We start from the raw sequence: 25,077 nt of genomic DNA, 5'->3' as shown, positions 1-25,077 counted from the left end.
TTATGAGATTCAAACTGCCTGCAGAACCTGGCCAATGGCTAAGATAGTCACAAACATAATTTTCTTTTACAGTGTAGAGAATATTAATTTACTACATTCCTGTTCTGAGTCATTAAAATCCATTCCTATTTTTTTTTTAGTTTTGTCATTTGTTCTTGTGCTCACTCATTCAGCATATATTTATGAAATATCTTCTATGTGATAGCTCCAATAGGGAATACAAACTAAACAAGACATTTCCCCTACCACCAAGGAATTTAGAGTCTAATAAAAAAGGAAGAATTTATAGCCTACTAGAAAAGAAAAAGATGCTTTTAGAAAAATAACCCCTTTGCATGAAGGAGAAGCACATGTGTGTGTGCATGTCTGTGTGTACATATTAGGTCTATTTATCATCCAACTGGGGAGGGAATGTTGCAGTTTTTAAAAAAATTTTTGTATTAAAGTATAACACACGCAGAAAACTGCACACATCCTAGGTGTGCAGCTCGATGAATTTATTAAAATTGAACTCACCTAGTAACCCGCACCCAATTAAAGAAACAGATTTTTTACTAGCACCCAAGAAGTCCTTTTCTTGTCTATGCTTTGGCAGGAGGAAATAAATCTATCAAACCAACTATTTTTTATTTCAACAATATGCTTAATGTGTACCTTCCTGTGTTGTGAGTCACCCTCAGATCATTATTAGTCAGCCTTCAAAAATAGTTTTCCTGGGATGACTCCTCCGTCCTCATAAGCTGAAATCAGTGATGAAAGTCCAGGTGAACCTGAGCAAAAATTTCCAGCTGTCAAATGAACAGCCAGAAAGCATTTTTTTTTTTCTTCACAAAAGATGTGTTGAGACTCATGGAAATTAGAAGGAAAAAAATCCATTAGGTCATCGGGTGAAAGATTATTCCCTCTAACATAATTCCTAGGTTTTCCTTAGTTTAAAATGAGTTCGGCTGTTCTTATTCAAAGTTAAGCCATATACATCAAGCAAGCCTAACAAACCCTTTAGTATAGGAGTAGACAGGAAGCGTGCATGGAACCAATTAGGTACTACACCCCACAGTGTTGCATCAAAGCTGTGGCATGCTATTAGAAACCAAGTGATATAGAGCATCTTTTATTTTGTGTTTAGAAAGCACAGGTCAGCTATCTGACCCCAAGGTGAACCTATGTGGATACAGGCAGGCAGAGCATTCTCCATCAAGGTATAGATACGCAGGCAACCATGTTTAAGTCTCCTTGAATGCTCACAGCAATCAGTAGCTACAAGAAATGCACAAAGTCATTCTTTGGGCTGAATTCTCCTTTAATCTTTTAAAGAAGAGCCTCATCATAGTTCAAACAAAATGAGTACAAGTAAGAGCAGGTCTTCAGTAGGCACAGAATTCAGGTTGGGACCTCTTGGAACGTCTATTCAATGTTGTTTTTCCGTAGAAGTAGATAGGGTGAAGAGAGCCTGACATCGCGTTGCAAATTTCAATAAAGTCTCTACTGTTTCATACTTTCTCTAAAGAATTTGAAATCTATTTCTACATAAGCAAAACTGGTAGCCTTTTTAGGCAGAAAATGTGGGTTTTGTTTTCCCCTGCTATAGCATCTACCACAGCACTTGGGACAGGGTGAATGTTTAACAAATATTTGGTGACTGTGAGGAACTTTGTCCTAAAAATGATGAGAAGCCACTGAAGCATGTTCAGGAGAGGAATGACATGATCAGATTTGCTCTGTAGGAAGATCTTTCTGGCAACAGTATGAGCACATATTAGAAAGAGACAGATAGGGAGGCAAGATGACTCACTGGGGGGTAACACTAATACCCCAGACTAGGATACATGATGGTACGAGCTAAGGTAGAGCACATTACGGTGAAAAGTAGGGACTCATTTGAAGGATACTTAGTAAAATCTATACGATCTGCTGATTGATGGAATGTGGGAGGGAGAGAGAAGATACAAGAAGGAGGACCCTAATAACGATTCTTAGGATCCTGGTTTGGTCTTTTGGATGAGTGATAGGTCAACTGGTTGAGATGAAGAATACAGTAGAAGGAGCAGATTTAGTGTCAAAAACAGTAAGTTGACATTTATAGGAGCCCCTTTTGGCTTGAGGTGCCTGAGGGATGTCTGATTTAGAATTAATAGAATGGAAACAGTTATAAAAGCCATGGATTTTGATGTTTTTTCACAGGAAAAAAGACATAGCATGAAAATTCAGAGGGCTGAGGGCAGAACCACAGGGAATATAGACATTTAGAGGCCAAGCAGAGGACAAGAAAACTGTGACACAAAGAGCACGATTGTCCCCCAAATGGCCCTGGGTATTTATTCTGGGATACCTGAACACCAAGCTGGCTGGGATAAGGGCCCCTTGCACCCCTGCTCCCAGAAGGGGAACCAAACCCAAGCTTTTCTTTGCTTGACAAGAGGAGCTGCAGCATTCGTGAACCCCAAACACTCCAGACACTGAGGTGCTGGTGAACCCCATTAACTAAACATACGGTTTAAGACATATATATTCGCTAAAAGCCACAGATAAGAAAAGCAGATTTTCTTCTCCCTTATGGTAATTTAAATATGTTTTTGGTGTATGATAAGATTATAAAGAGACTGTTTTTTAATAATAAAAGAAAATAAGAACAGGAGAATGTTTTTCAAGGTATTCACTTCGGGAGGCTGTACATGTATCCCAGTGGTGATGTTACTGTGTAAGACAGTTTTGAAACTTCTCATTTGAACTTGCCTAAGAGTTTGAAAGGGTAAAAGTTCATGTCTTTGAAGGGCAAACAGAAAAAATTAGCTAGGCGTGGTGGCGCATGCCTGTAGTCCCAGCTACTGGGGAGGCTGAAGCAGGACGATTGCTTGAGCCAAGGAGTTTGAGGTTGCTGTGAGGTAGGCTGACGCCACAGCACTGTAGCCCAGGTGACAGAGTGAGACTCTGTCTCAAAAAAAAAAAGGACAATACAAACGGCTTGTAAACATATAAAAAGATGCTCAACCCCACTTGTAATAACATAAATGCAAACTAAAACTCAGTAATATACTATTTTTTACCTAACTGATAAATGATGGGAGAAGTAAGCACTCTACACATTGCTAAGGGGAACATAAATTGGTACAACTTTTTCTGAAAAGCAAGCTGGCAACAGCTATTGAAATTTAAGCACATATTGCTCTGAGCAGTTTCATTTCTAGGAATGTATGTACCTATCGTAGCCAATGACCACATCTGGTCACTGAACACTTGAAATGTGGCTCATTTGAATTGAGATGTAATTTTAAGAGTAAAATACACACTGAATTTCAAATACTTAGTACAAGCAAAAGACTGTAAAATATTTCATTATTCATTTTTTACATTGATTACATGTTTTGGACATAATAGGTTAAATATAATATATTGTGAAAATTAATTTCAATTATTTCTTTTACTTTTTTAAGATGGCTGCTAGAACATTTAAAATTACATATGTTATTCACATTACATTACTATTGAACAGCGCTAGCATATACAGTTCTACTTGCATGTATAAGAAATTATGTAGGTATAGAGAATATCTGGAAAACATCTTCAATATTCACAAATAAAAAGGCTTTGCTAAATAAAACATGATACATTCACACAATAGAATATTATGTGGACAGAAAAAAGAATGAGCCCAATATGTGCCAAGATGGGGAACTTTCAACTAGATATGGTTAAGTAAAAAAAAATAAAGCACAGAACAGATGTATAGCAAGCTAATGTTTGTGTTCAGTGTATATTGAATGGATTTTGAATAAATTATGTAAAATTGTACTTATACATAGAATATTCCTGCAAGATGCACAAAGAAATTATTATTAGTTATTATCCTACAGAGAGGCGATTGTGGCTCACTCTCAGGGGTGGTGAAAGATTTATTTTTAACTTTACCTTTTTCAATCCATTAAATGTTTTACAATATGTATTCATTACTTATTCAAAAAAAAGATGTTCACAGGTTTTCATTGTCTTTGAAGGAAATGATCCTTATAAAGAATTTCCTGAAGTCAGTTATGGCAGCATAATAATTCACGTTTACTTTTTAAAATTGGTGATGGGAGGCCAGCTGTATATAAACCATGGTGTCCTACACAAAGTAGGCTCCTAGGAAATATCTATTCCTTTCCCTTCCCTGTACTTGGGCTAATAGCACAGATGTCATAATAGAATCTTTCCACATTTCAGGGATGCCTTAAGCATCACTCTCATGTTATGGCTCTAGAGATGCCAAATGAAAATGGGATGAGGCTGTACTGATCCTATGACATAACCTGGAAGTTAGTTATTTCCCTCCAATAAATCCCAGAAACTTCTGTGCTTACTTTTATACATATCTCATCAAAATGGAAGGTAGCTTGTATAACATATACCTTCTCAGTCAGTATAATATTGTAGGCTGTCTGCAAATTTTATTACTACATTAAGGGCTGAAGCAAACTTTTCTGGTTATTACATCCTCTGCATTGAAATCTTCACTCTCCTTGTCAGTCTCTTGATGCCTTGGCAGTTAAAACACTCTCTTTTATTTCTGTATCAGAAACTCTATGTGCCTCCCTAACCTCTTTGTCTACTTCAATCACCTCTTCTCACCTTTGTGAAGTTTGTTGATTGATTGCTTCTCCGGGGTACATCTGGCTTTCCGGCCCTTTGTCTAAATTTAAAACACTAGAGCCATCCTTCAGAAAATACACAGTGCTCAATCAATTGCATTTGCTCATAAAATATCTTTTGTTTTTATGAACAAAAGTCCTTGATTCTGACTCCTTATTTCCATTCCTATCTGCTCTGCCCGAGTCCAGGCCCTCTCCATCTTGTCTGGAATATGTCAATTAGCTCTTAACTAGTCCACATGCTTTCAGGCTCCCCACTGACAATCCATTTTCCACTTTTCTGCTAAATTCTAAAAACAGATTTCTAAAAAACAGATTCATGTGTCCATTTATTCATTCATCAAACATCCATTAAGTATCTCCTTTGTGTCAGGCATCATGCTAGGAATTGGGGACAAAAGGCTTATTTTTTTCATGGGCGAGCACTATGTGTCTGGAGCTTAGAGTCCAGTGAAAGAGGCCAATGAGTAGACACATGATTTGCAGTCCGTGGGGGCGGGCACAGAACACTGTGACAGCACCCATCAGGGAGGGAATTTTCCCCAGAGTCTCTGCCGTTTGGTCAAACGGGACAGCGCTGGGTGGAGAGCAGCAGGCAATGTTCTAAGCAGAAGCAGCAGCAAAGTCAAAGGCTAGACTGGGTGGTGCATGGCGTATCTGGTCAGCATAAGTGGCCCTTTGGCCAGAGAAGATCTAGGGAAGTCAGCATGAGACAGTGGTGAAGGGCCTTAGGGGGGCAGGCAAAGGATTTTGGACTTTATTCTGAGGACACAGGTTTTCAGAAGAGCAGTCATATCATTAGATTTGCATTTTGTGAAGAACGTTATGGTAGGAGTTTGGAAGACAGTTGCAGGGAGGAAAGACTGGAGCCTGGACAGCAAATTAGGAGGAGGCTGTTTCAAGCGTCCAGCCAAGAGGCCAGGAGGATCCAAATCAAGATAACAGCAGCGGGAGTGGGGAGAAGGGGCCAGATGTGAGAGACACTCAGCAGTAAAATTGACTAGGTTTGGTGATTGCCTATTTAGATGTTTGTGGAAAGGAGGGAAGGAAGAGGGAAAGTCAGAATTGATTCGAAAATATCTTGTTTGAGCCTTTGGGAGGCAATGAGGAGCTATGGGAGAGGGAATGTTCCGGCAGAGGGAAAATGATAGCACCTGAGCACATGGGTCTTCACTCAGGAGACAGATTGGGACTGGAGACATTCATGCTTCATCCATTCGCTTGTTTAACAAATAGGTATTGAGTGCTACATGCCAGTAGCACTGTTCTAAGCACTAGGGATGTGGTGGCAAACAGGACAAAATTGCTGTTCTTGTGACACTGTTGTTTCAGTGAAGAGACTAAACAAACCAAACAAGTAAGTAAATGTATAATGAATGTCCTATAGGTATGTGCTCTGAAAACAAATAAATTGGAGGAGGGTGGGGAGACAGTGTGATGGGGTGCGGGGGATATTTTGGATAAGGTCGTCCGGGAAAAAGCATCTTTGAAGAGGTGATACGTGAGCACAAACGTGAATGAAACGCCGGAGGAAACCATGGGAAAGTTCAAGGAAGAGCGTGCAAGGAAGAGCCACGTGGAGTGGGGGGCTCCCTGAGCAACGGGTAGCAGAGGCTGTGGGCAGGAGGGGAAGGGGAAATGGGTACAAATGTTCACACGACAAGACCTCTAGCAGTGCCTGAAAACCTCCATTTGTGAGTCTGTGTCATCCTGCTTCCTTTTGAAACCGTGGCCAGCTCCCTAGGCAGTACTAATTCCTTCCTGCACCCTGACTCCCAGCATCTGATAAATATCATAGCACTTAGGACTTTGTATCCCTGCTGTTTGTTACCTTGTTGTAATCTGAGCTTCCCCATGGTGGGGATGCTGTTCATCTCGGTCATTCCAATAGCCAGCATAGTCTGCCGGGAACTTAGCAGGCCCACAGGCGTGTGTTGACGGAACAGTAACAGGCAAGACACGGCAGAGATAAAACTGCTGCCTCTGGGGGAGAGGCAAGTGAGTGGTGATGGGTAGGGCCAAGGGACTGCTTTTTTTTTTTTTTAAATCATATTTTAAACCCTATAGTTTTATGTACTTTAACCTCTTTTGGCATTCATCTCCATCTTGGTGAATAAAACAACTTAATTTGTGACTTTTTTTTTTCCTTTTTAGGCATTACCTATTGTCTTTCCACCATAGAAGACGAGGAAGCAGCTTTCTCAGCACCCTCCTCCAGCCCGACTCCACACATACGCACACTTCCCACATCCCTACCAACCCGATACAGCTGTGTCATAATTTTGGTTAAATTAACATTCCATGTCCACATTTATATGATGATGTAAATATTATTCATAGCAGGTATGTTATGGTGTCTATTACCATTTTTCTTTCTTGCACAACTTTTTGTTTCTGTAGTGTTGGTTTTGTTTTGTTGTTGTTTGATTAGTTGCTTGGTTTTCTAGTTTTCTGCCTATTTCATCATGAATTAAGCCCTAATCCCCTGACCCCCAGTATGATAAATCTCTTCTTAATATAAGTAAACATGTGACGGGGATGTGTGTGTGTGTGTGTGTGTGTGTGTGTGTGTGTGTGTGTGTGTGTGAACCTTAACAGCACTTGTGGCATCTTTTGACCTGCTACCTAGACTTGCCCTTTAGGCCCAGTGCTCACCTGTCATCCTGCGATTTTCTTTCACCAGCATCTTGAGGATTCCTTACATGTTTCTCAGCCAGGATCCCTTATCGTCCTCTCTTTTGGTTTACTCCTTCGTTTGGGTGTATCACCTCCTCCAGTAGCTTCTTGATAGGGTGAACGGGAGGTAAATTTGGTGATGCTTTACATGTCTGAAAATGTTTTCATTGCTCCCTGACACTTGAATGATAATATGGCTAGATAATTTTGAGATTGTAATCATTTTTTGCTGAGAAATATGAAGCTATTGTCTTGTAAACTCTACTGTTACTATGAAGAACACGGAAGCCATTGTGATTCTTAAAATTTGTTTGGTAACATATTTTTCTTTTTCATTTTTGAGAATGTTTAACATCTTCTCTTTTAAGCCAGTGTTCTGAAATTTGACAATTAAGTGTTTTGGTGTGTCTTTCTTTTTAAGAAATAACTTTTTCTCTTATAAGTGAAGAACATCACTTTATTTCTAAGTAATCAGTAATTTTTAGTTTCTGAGATCTTTTTTTAATAAAATGTATTGACACATAATATGTGAACAATGAACTGTATCTTTTTTTATTTCAGCATTTAAAATATACCATTTTATGAATTTTGACAGATGTTTTGAAACCTACACAACAACTGAGAACATTTCCATCACCACCAATTCTTTTCCTTGATTCCTTTATAGTGTATTCCTCCCTCCGCTGGGTAAGTGCTACCCTGTTTTCTGTCACTGTGAGTTAGTTTGCATTAAATATAGATTGCTATCAGGTAGAGGTCCTCTGATTTTGTTTTTTTATTAAAATTGTTTTGCTTGCATCATTCTTATTCCAAGATAAATTTTTGAATTAGCCTGTCAATTTGTATATAAAGAAGGGCTTTGGAATTTTGTGGAAATCAGCTTGAATATATATGTTAATCTGGGAAAAAATTCACTTCTAACAATATTGAGGCTTCTAACTCATGAATATGATATAGCTTTCCGTTTATTTAGGTCTTTAACTTTTCTCAGTAATGTCTTGTAGTTTTCAATGAACAATTATTACACATATTTTATCAAACTTATGTGTAAATATACTTTATACTTTTAGATATTATTAGAAATGGAATTGTAATTTTTATCTCATTTTCCAATTGGTTAATTGCTAGTATAAAGAAATATTGACCTTGCATAGACCTTGCTAAATCCACTTATTAGCTCTAGGAGCTTTTTTCTGGATTCCTTATGATTTTCCAGTATACAACCATATTGTCTGTAACAAAGAGAGTTTTATTTCTTCCTTTCCATTCTGTATGCTTTCTATTGTCTTCTGCTCTTTGCCCTCCTCCTATTTCACCTTCTCCTTCTTTTCCTTCTTCTTGTCTGATTGCACTGCCTAGGGCCTCCAGAAGACTGTTGAATAATAGTGGTAAGACAGGGTGTCTTTGTATTGTTCTCGATCTTAGGAGTATGGATCTTGGATGGAGGTTGAACTTTTTCAAATGCTTTTGCTTCATCCAGTAATATATGGTTTTTCTCCCTTATTATGTTAATTGGTGAATCATGTTAATTGATTTTTTAATGTTAAACCAACACATTTTTGGAACAAATCTCACTTGGTCATGATGTATAAACCTTTTAATATATTACTGGATTTAATTTGCATTCATATATATATTATATATAATTTTTTTCTCTCTGCATGAAGGATATGAGTCTATGGTTATTTCTTGTAATGTCTTTGTCTGGTTTTAGTATCAAAATAACACTGCCCTAAAAAATGAGTTTAGCATATATTCTCTCTTCTTCCATTTCCTTACAAAGTTTGTATTGGATTGGTATTATTTCTTCCTTATGTGTTTGATAGAATTCAACAGTAACACCATCTGATCCTGGGGTTTTCTTTGTGACATAGTTTTCTTATTTTTGAATTCAATTTCTATAGTACCTATAGGGCTACTCATATGATCCATTTCTTCTTGTGTCACTTTTAATATTTGTGTCTTTCAAGGTATTTGTCCAATTTATTTAAGTTACCAAATTTATTGGCATAGAGTTGTTCATGCTATTATTCTCTTATCTTTTTAAATATCTTTTAGATCTGTACTGATGATCTCGTTTTCAATCTTGATATTGGCAATTTGTATTTTCTCTTCTTGTTAAGTCTACCTAGAGATTTATCAATTTTATTGATAATTTCAAAGAATCATCTTTGGTTTTATTGATTTTTCTCTATTGTTCATCTGTTTTAATTTCATTGTTCTGTGCTCTAATCTTTGTGTTATATTTGTTCTTTTTCTAGGTTCCTTAAGAAAGAGCACAGGTAATTGATTTTGGACCTTTCTTTTTTTTCATAATATAAACATTTAAACCTAATATTTCTGTCTAAATACTGATTTAGCTTTTTCCATAAATTTTTATATGTTGCATTTTACTTATCACTCCGTACAACTATTTTCTAATTTTTTGTGTGTGTGATTTGATATTTTTCTTTAACCTATAGGTTGTTTAGAAGTAAAGTTGTTTAATTTTCAAATGTTTGGGGGCTTTTCTAGATGTGTTATTGTTTTCTACTTATATTTAATACTATCGTGATCAGAGAACATGCTCTGTAAGATTTATTACTTGTTTTATGGCTCAGCATATAGTCTATCTTTGTATATGTTCCATGTATTTTTGAAAAAAATGTTTAGCCTGCAGTACTTGGGTATAGTGTTCTATAAATGTCAGTTATAATAGTTGATAGTATCCACATCTGCCACATCTTTACTGTTTTTTTTTTTTTTCCTTATCTGGGTGTTCTATTAATTTCTGAGAGAATTCTGTTAAAGTCCCTAAAAATGATTATGTATATGCCTTTTCTGCCCTTTAGTTTTGATAGTTCTTTTCACATATTAATATTTAAAAATTCTGTTATTGTTCACACCTAAACTTATAATTGATATAGTTTCTGGTTTTATTTACCTTTTTATTGTTATGAAATATTTCTCTTTGTGTCTACAAATATTGCTCACCTTGATGTCTACTTTTAGAAAGCTGTATATGTTTATATAATTCATGTATTAGTGAGGCTTCCAACATTTGGCTTCTATTACTCCTAGACTGTATTACACAGAACTAAGGAAACAGTATTCACATAGGCACAGATGTGGGAACAAGAATGAGAGGACTGTTACAGGACCAGTATAAGATTTGATGAGGCTGTAGCACCAGTGGGGAGGGAGGAGAAGAAGTTTTCATTTGGTTTTTTATGCTGTGTTTTGGCTCTTGACTTTATAGCATTAATGATTTGGGGCACAGTCTTTGTAGTTACATGGTCCTGGGTTCAATTACTGTCTCTACTATTTATTAATGGTGTGACTTTGGGCAAGTTACTTAACTTCTGTTCTTCATATTTAAAGTGGGGACATATGACAGTACATACTTTATATGTTTTTAGAACGATGAAATTATATATATTGCACACATAAACACATTGTAACTATGCACACAAATATAGTGCTTAGCAAAGTGTTCAATAAGTATTTTTATATGCAATATCTATTATTATATCATATATATTATGATATGTATTTTATGTTATATATTTTTGCATATGGTCTAGTGTCAATTTTCCTTCTGGCTTCAATTTTCAGAGATTTAAATAATTGTCCTTTCTGTTTTAAGGTTTCTTTTCCCCATTTGCCCCGATTCTCCCTGCCTCTCTCCCTTATTCTACTTTCTCAGTTTTTGACTTCTTGGGCCTAATCCCTGCCAAAATTAAGATTTCATAACCTCAAGAACTGCAGCCTGTGCAATTAAGGTAGCTGCTGTTTCCTATCTTTCTCCTTTTGCTGCTTCCCATCAACTTCCGAACTTGGCTAGGACTTCAATTTCTGTTCCCCCAAAAATATACTTCTTAGAATTTTTCAGCTATTTGCAATATGGATTCAAATAACTGGGGCTTATGTAACTAACTAGTTCAGAAACAAACACCGTGTGTACTTGTGATGAAAGTATAATAACATTGTTTGCAGAAGAGCTGCCCTATATTTATTATAAGTATTCTCAGCAAAAATTGCCAGTAGAGCTATGACAAGCCTTGTTAGAAAGTGCATTTGAAAACTCGGCTCAGCAACTCCCTTTTCCACCTTGAAATGCATCCCCTTCAAAAGAATTCCCAACCAGATGATGTTTGATGTTCCTGACCCCCGCAGCATGATGGGCAAGAAAGATCATGGGTTTTGAAGTCAGTTAGCTCAGACGCTTACTCTTTGGGTTACTTCTTAGCCCGAGCGCGTTTCCTGGTTTGTAAATTGCATGTGGCATTACCTGCTCCTCACGGCTTCCTCTTGAGGAAATCCTTCCTAAATCCACATCCACGTTTATTTCCCTTATTATGGGCCTTTGTCCATCTTATAAACCTTTCCTTTGTAGCAACTGTCAGTTTCCCTTTTAAGTATCCAATTATTTATTAACGTCAGCCTCATATAGTGGACTGTGGGCTCCACGAGGCTAGGGACCACCAGTGTTAAGTGTTCACTGTACCCCTGTGTCCCCAGGCTAAACCCATCACTGTACACCCAGAGTCTAGCATAGTGCCTGGCACACAGCAGGCAGTCAGCAAATAAATCAATAGCAAAGGATGAGCTGCCAGTGGCCCCGTGGCTAGGAGGGAGCCGCCCTGATGCTGGGATAATTTCCCCAGCGGAGACGCAGCACCGCCTTAGCCGAGGCTCAGCAGCCGATCCTGCCCCGCGGCCAAGAGCCCGGCTGCGGGGCGCGCCTCGCCTGGTGTCGTCATCAGGGGCGGGACTTCCGGCCGCCGAAGTTTAACAGTCCCGGCGGGAGCCGGAAGCCCAGCGCGGAGTGGGCCGTGCCTTGGCCCCCTGTTGTGCCGCCGCGGAGAGGTGAGGTTCCGGAGGGCCCGGGGTCAGCGGGCCGCCGCCCGCCGCGTCCGTGCTCTCTCCTGAGCCCCGGCCGCCCTCCGGCCACCTCGGGGCGGGGCGGGGGTCCCCGGGCTCCGCGCGCCCCCGCCGGCCCGGTGCTCCGGGCGGTTGCGGGGCAGGGGCGCGGCGGCGCGTTTGGCGCGGAAGTGCCCCGGGAGCCGCGGCCGGGTCAGCTGGGTGCGTTGGCGGCGGCTCTGGGGGGTGTGTGGCCTCCGGAAAGTTTGTCTCCTCTTCGTAAAGTCTGTCTCCCTTTTTGTAATCCTCAAATACGACTCTTGTCAGGCACTCGAAAGCATATTACACGCTAACCCCAGTTGAACAGTTCTGCAAGTAAAATGCAGTTTTGGTGAATGAAAGTTGGAAAACTTTTATTGCAGCTGAGTGTTGTGGTTGAATTGTTTCATGCAGCCGCTGTCCCTCACCCGGGGCCAGCAGTCCGTTATCGCCTTGTATCCTGACTGCTTGCTTTCAGTGGGGCCCTCTTTGAGGGCCTGTTGTCATCATGCTCTCACTAAATGTGCTCAGTTCTCGGAAGACTGAGGTAGGTGGACAGATGGGCCCCTTCCTCGCCCTGCTTTCAGAGAAGAAAACAGACATTAAGTGACTTGGTCAGTTATGTCACCTAAGTTGGGACAGATCATTGGGCCCTAGTTTTTCTGAACCCTGGCTTCAGTACAGACATGGTGTAACATTACGGCAGACACATGTTGCGCTTGTGTTCACTGAATTTAAGAGATTGCTTTTCTGGACTTCATTGTTTCTTGAGTTGGAGACCAAGAGGGCTCTTGTTACACGTGTTTAAGGCACCAAATCCAGATACTGTGTCTTTGTTTCAGTAGGCGACTTTAATGGCTTTTAGTAGCACTGCATTTATCTGATGAATGGAGCATAATGAAGCACATAAGTGACTAGTTAACAAAAGTTTTAGCGTTTTTATAAACACATTAAAAATTTTTTGTCTCTTAGAATGAAAGGTTTCTATAATTTATTATGTCTTTAACTTGTCCTCCAAAATGGGGCATACTAGACATAAGTGTGATGTTTTGCTGATGATTTGAGGACCTGTCTATGACATCACTAATGTACAGTACTCTTGCATTGTCCATACTCGGAAGGTGTGGTGGGTTATATTGCTATCTCCTTTTCCTCCTCCCCTTTCTCCTGTGTAGTTTTGGGAATTTTTTTCTCCTGTCATCCAGTACTACTTGCTGCTGTTAAAGTGCCTGCCTAGAGCAGCTTCCTTGACATCAGTCTTCTAGACTGCCTTGGTTTGTGAAATCACCTTGTTAGAATTATGTGTGTGAACTGTCTGTTAAATACCATGAATAATATGAGCGAGGGCATTGTAGACCAAGTATTGATATAGGGACTTGGTGGCTTGGTGGCTTTGGCTGTATTGCTAGTTTTAGATTTTGAAAACCTGGGGTGACTGGATTCTGACCAGCAGGAATGCTAGTTTATCATACATTTTTTTAAAAGTTTGAGAAGTTACTTATTAACAGTTATTTGTTGAATACCTACTATGTGCCTGGAATGTTTCAAGACTTTGGTATGGGGAGGCAGACATTATTATGAGAACAGATAAGAATTTTGGATAGTATGAAGTGCCATGACAAAAAGAAATCAGGTATTGGTATATAGGGTAACTGGTAAGTGGTTGCTTTAGCCAGGGTGGTCAGCGAAGGCCTTTCAGAGGAGGAGATATTTGAGCTGAGACCTGAATGATGAGAAGGAGATGACCAGGGGAAATCTGGCGGAGCATTCCAGGCAGAAGGGGCAGCCAGTGAAGAGACACTGAGGTGAGAATGACCTTGCCTTGTTCCATGAGACAGAAAGAAGGCCAGTGTGTCCAGAGTCTGGTGGCCCCCTGAGAAAAGAGGGAGGAGGGTTACATAGGGACCAGGTCATGTGAGGCAGGGTAAGGAGGTTGGATTTCATTATATTATAATTGTTGTAGGGAGCCGTTGGAAGGGTCAGCTAAGAGAATGTGATCTGATTTATGTTTTAGGATCATCACTTCAACTACTTTGTGGTGAGGGCACTGTTTGTAACAAAAGTGGATGAATGGAGTCACTTGTTTTAGATTAGATGATTAATTATATATATACATACATATACACACTTTTTTTTTTTTTTGCCCATCCTTGTTTTTTAAATATATTGTTTGAAACTATTTGTAGGTGCAGTCATGCAGGAAAACCTCAGATTTGCCTCATCGGGAGATGATATTAAAATATGGGATGCTTCATCTATGACATTGGTGGATAAATTCAACCCCCACACATCACCACATGGAATCAGCTCAATATGTTGGAGCAGCAATAGTATCCTTTTTTTCTTTTTTAAGTAACCACTTTTTATTAGATTAAATAACCAGTGTTGGTGAAACTTTTGTATGTGATCCATAATGAGAAATATATTTTGCATTGTTAACAAAGATAAAGTGAAATGTAGTTTAAAAACAGTATATCGTATGAATGCACTCTGATTTTCTCTATTGGTTTCATTAAAAAAAAAAAATCTAGTTGCAACCCACTTCGTTCAGAAATACTGCTATTTTAAAAAAATGTGTACTAGATCCACACCATAGAATTAGTTGTGTTATCAACAGTTTGTTATTGAACCAAATGGAGTATGGTAGGTAATAAGGTGGCTGGAAATGATCCTGAAAGGTTTTAGAACGAGTTTTTGCAACTACATTTGGGTATTTGTGGATCTGATTTGGAAATTAAAGACAGAACTCAAAGGCAGAAGCAAGATGAGGAGGAGATAAAAAATTGTCCAACATCCCCATCTTACTGATCTATTCTCTGTACTTCTCTTCCTTTCTATGTGTGATGAAAATAACATTTCCTAAACAGACATAGTAACATTGTCTAGATTGATTTTTTTCCTAAGTTTTTTATGTTTCTAATTGACATCCTCCCTGTCTTGATGAGCTCCTAACCGTGGATAAAATAAATGAGGGAGTCAAGCCTGTAAACTAGAGTTTCTGAACCCCTGTTGACATTTTGGGGCAAATAATTTGTTGTGGGGGCTTTCCTATGCATTGTAGGGTGTTGAGAAGCTTTCTTGGCCTCTGCGCATTAGATGCCAGTAGCCTCTAGCTGTGATAGCCAAAAATGTCCCCAGAATTGCCAAAATTACCCCCCACCTTGAGAACCACTGCTATAAACAATGTACTCTTATCACCTTTTGTATGAAAATGTTCTATATGATTGGTATGTTACAAATTATTCTTTTGTGAAACTCATACATTATTTCTGAAACAACGAATGAAGTTTTAATATTTGTCGATTTTCCTCAATACCGAAGTAGTATTGATATTCTACTTCCTGATAAAAGGAAAATTATGAAAGCTTTAAAATATGACTGATGTGTGAACAAAAATAATAGAAGTTTTCATGCCAGCCTAATTATTCTTGCAAGTACATAACAAAAATGAATTTTCTTATTGAATTAAATTTACCTCTTTATCATTCCTTGCTTCTGTATTAAAGTAATAAATTACTTTGGCGCTGTATTTTTAATCAGATTCATGGTGAGGTGACTACATATTTGAAGGACTCTCCAGATGTACATAGGGAAAATGTTTTAAGGAGAGTGACAAATATATGAAGTTGCTGTTCTCTATTTTTAGATTTTCATTGTGTTTAGAGCTTAATTTTCCCTGTTACTGTATAAGAGAAAAGTAGCAATTCTTAATAAAATTAATTACTTTTTGGTTTATTTTTGTTCCAAGGAGTTTTACTAGGATTTGGAATTTACTGATGTACTGCTTAATAGTCTATCAACAAAACTGATGTGGCTAGGAAATAGTGTTGTATGGCTTTTGGAAACTATTCTTATTTCTATATAGTGTTCTTGTAAAAGTAGATGTGCACTGAAAGCCCTCATACAGTCTTATTCATAATCTTCCATGGAGATGAAAAACTGAAGAACGCAAAGTTCCCAGACTCAGCAGCTTGGGGTCCATGTAGCATAGATTCCAAGGATGGCATTAATGTGAAGTGCCAGGGAGATTAGTTTTCTGTCTTCCTTTTCTTTTTCTTTTTTGGTTTTTGGTCCTTTAAATTATGTTCCTTACTTTCTCATGTTCCTGACTTTCTCATCACTTCTAAAACTACAAAAGAAATTTAAAAAGTAACTAGATAACCCTCTCATAATATCTTCCTTCAGTCCTTCCTTTTCTATATTCTAAGTGGGAAGAGGTCAAGGAGAGGGAAATGATTTATTTTTCTCAATGTTGTGTATCTAGGTAGAAATGATTTTGTTTGAATCATGTATCATAATAAAATTACAATTCATTTCTGTTCACAAAATATTTGAATGTTATGTAAACCGTCCAAAAATAATGCAGTTAGGATTCTGAGTGCCTAATTTACCTTTCTCCATTGCATTTATTGACAGACTGGCATAGATTTAAACTTCTGATATTTTAATTTGTTATGACTCAAAATCAGACACTTATTCTTGGTTATATTGTATTTAATCACTTTAGTTTTGAGATACATTGTTTTGTGTTTACTGATGATTTCCACTTACAAGTTATATAAAATAAGGAAAATATAATTTTTAATTAAAATTAATTTAAATTTACTTTAAAATAAAGTTAAAATAAAACTCTTCCATAACATAAACCGTTGCTACTTAACCACACTTCTTTATATTTGCTACAGTTACTGTAATATTCATTCTCAATACATTTAACATTGAAACATTCTATCACAAAAATTCCAGTCCTGAAAAAATCAGGCTCTTTTTTTTTTTTTTTTTTTTAGTGGAAAGATAGAAGACTAGTGTGGATATTTGCATTCTGTCTTAAATTGGTACCAAGCACTGGGTTAACAGATAACTATCTTGAACAGTTTTTGTAGATGAAAAAGCTGACTGATACTTGGTGATGGTGCTTTTATCATGCTCTCATTCTTGAAGGATAAAATTAGACTTTCTGGCCTACTCTTTGAAAACAGAGTAGTATTTCACGTGGATTAAATAGCTTTCAAGTGATAGCAGAGCCAGAAAGGATAGTTCTTCCCTGTAGTAGTAGCAAAGAGAATTAGTCTTTGTAATTAGCAACCTGAGCCATTTTTAAAACCTAAAGTGTAAGTTATACTCATTTGCTTGTCTTCTTAGTGTGTTTGCTTTTATAATTGCAATTCTTACAATAATAATCTAGTGCCATAGATGCTCATGGATGGTTTGATGCTCCATAACTCTTCACTCAGATAACTTTCTAGTGACAGCATCTTCCAGTGGCGACAAAATAGTTGTTTCAAGTTGCAAATGTAAACCTGTTCCACTTTTAGAGCTTGCTGAAGGGGTAAGTGATTTTTTTGTAAACTTTTTAAAATCTTAGTTTTGCTTGAGTAATAATTGCTTATTTATTATTATGCTTACAACTAAATATAAAGGTGTTCAAAGATGTCATTCTTAACCTAGTCTTAAAGTAATATAGTAACACTTAAAGTTAAGGTATGCATGTTTATTGAAGCATCTTTAGGCAAAATAATATTGGATCCTAAGGGAACAGTTAAGGACTTGGATTTTGGTCACTAGGTGCTTACTTTCTCCATTTCCCCCCTTTGAGAGGGTCCCTGTTGCTACCTGTTATAGGCCTATGTCCCACCAAGGTTACTTGGTTGACCTGACCATATGAACCCTTATGACACAGCACTACTTTACTGACCTTAGGCTTAGGATCATCAGTAAATGACCCATGTCTGATGGTAACCCTCTGCTTCAGGTTGTCCACTTCATCCCGAGGGGCCTGCCTGAGCCTCCCCGTACCCTCCTTGAACAGGATGGCTTTGTCAAATGAGCTTTGGTCCCAGGGTATTTAAATGAAGCTCTCATTGCCTGTTGTTTCCTTATCCTTTTATTTGTATAAATTAGTCCTTCTGACTGAGGATGATGCTTGCTTCTTCAATTCCATTCACACATGCTCCTTTAAAATGACTGCTTTTTAAAATAGGATAAGGTCTAAATAAAAAGATACAAGTAGTTTTTAGTTAATTTTTTTAGTTTCAAAGTTTTCATCACAGACCCTAAATTATTATGAATTGTCATAATTTTATAATCTGGGATAGGTAAGGTGCCCAGTTAGAAAGAAAACAGGACAGTAGACTATAAACTCTGCTAATTTAAAGAGGGCTTACAATTTTTACCAATCTTTCTCTAAAGGTATTCGATGGGATTGGCTTGAACCTAAATTTCAACCCAGAGATATTGGAGACTAGGGCAGTGAGAACGTCTGCTAAGGGTAGAAATGGAATTTGAGGCACCCTGTCTATTCAAACTGAGTTCAGTAAAATTGAAACAGAGGACATCCCTGGTCGATAGAAGGCAGATTGAACTCTTAAAGAGCAGGCAAAACATCTTAGTCATCTTCGGATCTTTGGATCCTGTCATAGGTGGTCAAAAAACATTTGTTGAATTTAATGGCAACAGCAAAGCAGTTTTGATTTCTATCTCCACCACTATATGTGCTACTTTTGTGCGTTATACCTTGAAATCAGTGAAACAGTGTTTGGGCCTTTTTTTTTAAGTATTAAAAAAAATCATGATATTTACAAGTGTGACACAATTCTAAGGGTTTTGTAAATGTTCCAAATTAGTTGCTATAATTCTTAGCCTTCTTTCTTATAGTTAAGTAATCATCATAATGCAGGCGGTTAAAAGTGAGATCATTTTAGTTCTAATTTTGAATTTATATTAATTCATTTATAAAAATATTTCACAATGGTTCTTTAGCTTTTATTAATAATTTTTTGTAACATTAATGTTTTGATAACCTCTTCTTCTATAGTCCTTCCAAGTCCTGTTACTCCTGTGCTCTTTGAGGTATTAGATCTTTTCTATTGGGAAAATAAAATTTGATCCTACTTATTTTAAAATCATTTTTAGAGTGGAACTTTAGGTTCATGCTTATTTTCTTTGTTTTTGTATTTTATCTCTTTAACATGGAGAGATTGGTATTAAGAGTATTATTATGGATATAATAGGCTACTAAATATCCTAGAAATTTGACCAGCTGTTGTTTTTAGATTTAAAAAATTGTACCTCTAATGTTATATCTTGGGGGTATAGAGTTCTGTATAACTGCATAATTTCCATTAATTATTTAAGTTCATTAGCTACATTAATAATATATTAACAGAAGAAAAGGTCTTCTATCAACAGCTATAAATATAGGTTTTGTTATGATCCCTTAAGAATAATTGTAGTCATTGTGACGATTGGAATCCCAATATGGCTATCTTTGATGGACACCGTGTTTGTCTGTTTTATTTAAAAGATATTTTGATAGTTCTTAGCAAACTGCCCTGATTTGCAGGGACAACCAGATTCTAAATCTTAGTAGTCTCTTTAGACCAAAGTCAATTCCTAGAATGGTACCTGCAAGAGAATTACAGCAACTATACTGAAACATAGATGTAATGTGCAGCCTACTATTTTTATACATGTCAGGTGATAACACTTGGTCCAAATTTCAGAACTAGAAGAGACCTTGGGTAGTCCATTGCGGGGCTAAAGAGGAAGGGGACCAGCCATAGCCTTTTAAGAATCTCTCTTGAGCACAGGATGTTTTTGAGATGTGTGGACTCAAGGCAAGAACAGTAGATCTAGTCCTTACCTTTCATTTCTCAGATCAAGAACTATAAGCTCAGAATGGTGAGATGATTTGCCTAAGCCTAAACCTACATTGCTTGCCTTTTAACATTTAACTAAGTCATAAAATGTCCCCTTTGGACTTCATTTCACTGATTTTTTTTTCCCCATAGCATTCAACTAGAGATAAGATCAATTATTGTAGCTTTGTCCTGCATCTATAGGTTAAATGGGAAAAAACATGCAACGTGTTCTGTGTAGCATAGTTACTGGTGGTACCACCACATAGGTGACACTCATAGATACTAATTGTGAGTAGAACTTGGTAACCTCTGTATTTTTAGCCATTTATTTTACAAATATTTAATGAGCATGGGTATGGTCTTTGGTATAATGAAACTGACATTCTGGTGGAGACAGGCAATAAACTAGTAAACAAATATTCAGATATTGAGAAATTGTCATACAGAGAACTAAAATTAGATAGTGCAATAGCAAGTTAGGTAGCCAAGGGAGTCTTCTGAAGAGAGGCCATTTAAGTCGATGTCTATTGACTAGGAAAAAGCCATACAGCCAAGGTTCAGAGAATTTAGCTTTCTAGGGAAGGAGAATAGCTTTGTTGAAGCCTTGAAACAAATATATGGTTGTATGTTTAACACATTAAACTGCCGTGTGAGTTGTATTTTACTCACACTAGTTTTGAGCCTGGGGCCTTGTGAAGCAAAACCTGGGCAAAACGCTGCAGTTGATTCATGAAAATCTTGTTGATGTTCTTATTGTTATAATTAATATTGATAAATTCTAAAAATGTGGACTAAATGAATAGAAGTCAATAAATTTCATTTTTCATTATTCATGAAATTAGAAAGGATCATTTTGTTTTTGAAGTTTTTATTCTATTTTTGTAATAAAACACCATGGCCCCAAGGAAAAGTTTTTTTCTAGTGTGGCAGTCAATGTGTTAAGGAATAGAAGGTTAGTATGATTGGCGAATTAGTGGATGAGAAGGAACATGGTAAGAGATGAGGTAGACAGGGCCCAGAGGAATAGGGCTGGGAAAGCCAGGTTAATGGGTTTGGAATTTATTCTAGATTGAAAGCCATTGAAGATTTTTTTTTTTTAGTAGACAGGGGGTCTCGCTCTTGCTGAGGCTAGTCTCGAAGTCCTGACCTCGAGCAATCCACCCGCCTTGGCCTCCCAGAGTGCTAGGATTACAGGCGTGAGCCACCGTGCCCGGCCAGCATTGAAGATTTTTAGATGGGAGAGATATGATCTGATTTACATTTTTTAAGTTCACCCTACTTATGGAGGATGGAATGTAGAAAACCAGCAGTGGAAACAGGGAAATGAGGTAGGAGGCTGCTGTCATGGTTTGGCAAGGTTTAGGTTAGTGCCAGTAGTAGGTATAGATAAAGGGGGGCCCATGTGGGATTTGTTTTAGGGTTGGCATTTATGGAACTTACTGGAGGGGAGGAAGGACAAGGAATCAAGGGTTATCTGGATTTTTACCTTGAGAAACTGGATGGCTGGTGTCTTTGCAGAGATGAGGAAGAATGTGAGGTCAGGTTTTGATCATGATGTTTGAGACTTCAGCTTCTTGTGGGGAATTTGCTGGGAAACTTAGGGCAAGTATCTTGACCTCTTTGAAAAGCCTTCCTCATCTGTAAAATGAGGGGTCTAAACTATTAATATAAATTCTTTGAAGTCCCCTCTTTCTTTAGCATATTCTGAGCTAGGGATTAATTTTAATTTAAGATATGCTGTGGAAAGACAAGAGCAGGTTTTATCAAGGGGAGATATGAAGGGCTGGCAAGCCCTGATGAAGACCAAGACTTGCAGGAACTAATCTTCCTCTGTTGTCACTGTTCTATGCAAGAGAACACGAATGTGCTTGCTGACCTTGAAACCATTTTGATCCCTGTATAAACTGTTGGATCCATGTGAAAGATGACGAGAGGTGCCTCTTTAGTACAAATATTAATATTAGCATGCTTATAGTATTTAATTCAACAAATACTTGTCACATGCTTACTCAGTGTTGAATGAGACCTGAAAGTCAACTCTGGGCTGGCTCTGTTAAATTAAGGTAACTCTTTCTTTTCTTCTTAAATAGCAAAAGCAGACATGTGTCAGTTTAAATTCTACATCCATGTATTTGGTAAGCGGAGGCCTTAATAACACTGTTAATATTTGGGATTTAAAATCAAAAAGAGTTCATCGATCTCTTAAGGTAAGCAATTTGTTTTTTCTTTAATCTTTACAAAAAATAGGAATGTCACAATGTGTTTAGGGTAATTACCAAACTTTTCGTTTTGAGCTTTTATGATAAAAACAAGCCACTTGAGAATTGAAGCAAGATTTATTAGGGAAAATAAAGGTGCTGTTTAACCAAAAACTTCTTTTTGTCTTTTTTCTTCCATGTATAGCATTAATGCTTATTATCAGTGTTTAAAACTTTTTCTTTATTTTTTTATTTAGTTCCACTCTTGCTCGAGTGAACCACTTCCTTCATTTTTTCCTGAAGTATGATTTGTCATCATTAGGGATCTTCTTTTAAGACACTTTGGGAAAAAGGATACTGGTTTTAGGATGATAGTATTCAGTACAGTAATCAGAGTTGGGGATTTGGCTTCTTAGTTCTGTAGTATATTTGGCTGCTGCTGTTTGTGTTATTTCTCTGTGTGTGTATTTTTAACTTGGTAATGAAATATTTTCTAAAATTTTACTACTTACAATTAGTGTTTCTTTAAATAGTTAGCTTTTTGCATTTTTAGAATATAAAAATATTCATTACAAGAAAGTCTCTGGTTCTGATTTTTTTTGACTTCTACTTTTCATTTTTGTGTGCTTTTACTATTTAGAAGTTAATCTTTAAAGTTATTTTTAATTTTGTCTTTTAAAGTTTTAATAATGAAAAATTTAAAGACACACACACACACACACACACATATATATATATGATACATGTACGTACACACACAGAGAAAGACTTTCCTGTAACCCATTACCCATGATAGTCCTCATCTGACATCAATGATGGTCAACTCATGGTCAATATTGTTTTATCTGTGTGCTCACCTACTAACCCTCCCACCTCCAGATTATTTTGTAGCAAATACCAGACATCATTATCATTTTGTTATATGTCTTAATGTCATTGAGTTAATTCTTACTAGAGAAATGGCATATAGAAGAATTGTTTTCTCTTAGCTAAATTGAAAGATAATCCTATAATTGCTGTTTAACTTTGGAAGTTCATTATTTTATGTTTAGCTAAATTCTCAAGAGTCTTAACTCTATGATTTTTGCTATGGAAAAGATGGATAATTGAAAAGTTGCCAGTAATGAGAATAGTTAACTTTTATTCAGTTCTTTGATATGCCAGCTACTGTGCTTATAAATACTTATCCTGCTTATCTAAACAACTCTGCAAAGCAGGTAGTATTCCTCCTGTGTACAGATAGAGAAACTGAGTCAGATGTTAAAGAACTTGTTCTATGTCAAACAACTAGTAACGGCAAAGATAAAAATGCAAACTCAGGTATTATTCATTGCTTAGTCTTTTAAATTATGAAATATTTTAATTAAAGGTATTTAGAGAGATATACCTGCTATGAATAGGGAGTGTCTTACAGAGTTGAGAAAAGATTAGAGTCTATGGCAAGTTTTGTTACACATTGTCACACATTTTAGGAACTTCGCTTATCCCATCCCTGCATGGCAAAATTCTGCTCATTTTTCCATCCTCAGCTTTCCCAGTCACTCCTGATAGTTTTTTCTCTTCATGTTGTTTGAAATTCTTAGAATGCTTTGTTCCCTCATTCATTCCATTAATGAGTATTTGACTGACTATAATTGTGATAGTGGGAAATCTTACCTTTCACCTTTGGATCCCTCCTTAACAACTCTCTTCCTGGTGATGTGACACAATTTCTGACACTTGGTAGGTCCTTAGTACATGTTTACTGAATGACCTATTTTCCAGAGTTGAAATTAGGAAGACACCTGCCTCTTTACGAAGTCATAGAAATTGTATTGGATCCCATGTTCTTAATTTGCCAAATGGGAATGATGCACAAAATGTCTGTTACTCCCTTTATCTTCTCATCATTTATTGTAGCTATCTTAGTTTAGCAATTGTTTCTTTGATTTAGAAAAGGAATAAAATGTAGAGAAATCTCTGAAAGTACCTGAGAGACCATTTGAAAAAATTACATAAGTAGAATAGCATAGCTATTATTCTTGCTATTACATAAATCTAATTATTAGATACAGGGGTTAGTTTGTTTATATTACTGAGATATGGCACCAAACTGTTAAAAACTATCCTCCTAACCCTAGTCACTTTTCTGGGCGACTGCTAGACTGACATCTCTCTGATTTGATGTTGGAAAATATTACCCTTTTGAACTCTGCTTGTTTAAAACTCAACAATTTTATTTCCTCAAAGTGGATTCCCATTTGGATTTGAGAGGCAGCCTGGTATAGTGGGAGGACATAGCCTTTGGAGTTTGATGTGGAATTGCATCCTGGCTCTATCACTTAGCAGTTATGTGAGCTCACTTAGGTTTCTTAAACTTTTGGTGCCTCATGTACCTCATTTATAAAATGGGCAAAATGATCTTGCCTCTTAGGATTTTCTAAAGATTCAATGATATATGAAGCTCCTAGCACTTATTACTCAGCAAATGGAAGCAGCTGCTATTATCTCTCAAACATGCCTTGCTCATTGGTTTTTCCCACTGTTACATTTTGCAATGTCTGGTTTCTTTCCCCTTCCCATGACTTTTCTCTTATCCTTAAAGGTTGAACTCAAGCTTTATGTCTTTCATAAAGCTGCCTCTGTCAACTCAGTACACAGTGATGTCTTTCTCTTTCCTCTGACACTTTGTCTCCACTGCTCATTTAGCATTCACTCTACCATTTTCACATTAATTTAAATGTCCCGTCTTCTGAATTGAACAGTAACACTCTCAAGGGCAGGGATTCTCATAATAGTTAACTTGTAATACATGTTACTTTTCAGTGGAAGTGAATTCTTTAAGGTAGACATAATGCCATGTAGAAAGTTACCTTTCCATGATGTCTCTTTTTTTTACAGTGCCTGGACCATTATTATGATAATGAAAAATAAATCTGTTTCCTGAGAAGACTTGGTATTGATCAGATAGTTACTCATTTGAGTAATTTTTTAAAGTTATTCAAGGAAAATGTTAGAGTAAATATTAGATTGACAAATACATAATATTTGTTATTTACAAAAACATGAAAATGGGCT

General features: G+C 37.1%; 1 protein-coding gene across 1 annotated transcript in view; it reads left to right on the top strand.

Annotated features, from left to right (window-relative positions):
• Positions 1 to 12,072: 12,072 nt before the first annotated feature.
• Positions 12,073 to 25,077, top strand: part of NEDD1 (NEDD1 gamma-tubulin ring complex targeting factor) — a 34,985-nt gene continuing 21,980 nt past the window's right edge. The window contains exons 1-4 of the mRNA XM_045553184.1: positions 12,073 to 12,149; positions 14,369 to 14,512; positions 17,417 to 17,511; positions 21,913 to 22,029. Coding sequence (XP_045409140.1) covers positions 14,377 to 14,512; positions 17,417 to 17,511; positions 21,913 to 22,029 — 348 coding nt within the window. The 5' untranslated portion in view covers positions 12,073 to 12,149; positions 14,369 to 14,376. The remainder of the gene's footprint in view (positions 12,150 to 14,368; positions 14,513 to 17,416; positions 17,512 to 21,912; positions 22,030 to 25,077) is intronic.

The sequence above is a fragment of the Lemur catta genome, chromosome 6 (assembly GCF_020740605.2).
Source record: "Lemur catta isolate mLemCat1 chromosome 6, mLemCat1.pri, whole genome shotgun sequence".
NCBI classification, from domain to species: Eukaryota; Metazoa; Chordata; class Mammalia; order Primates; family Lemuridae; genus Lemur; species Lemur catta.
The sequence above is the reverse complement of the archived record's forward strand: the minus strand, read 5'-3'. Positions and strand labels throughout refer to the sequence as shown.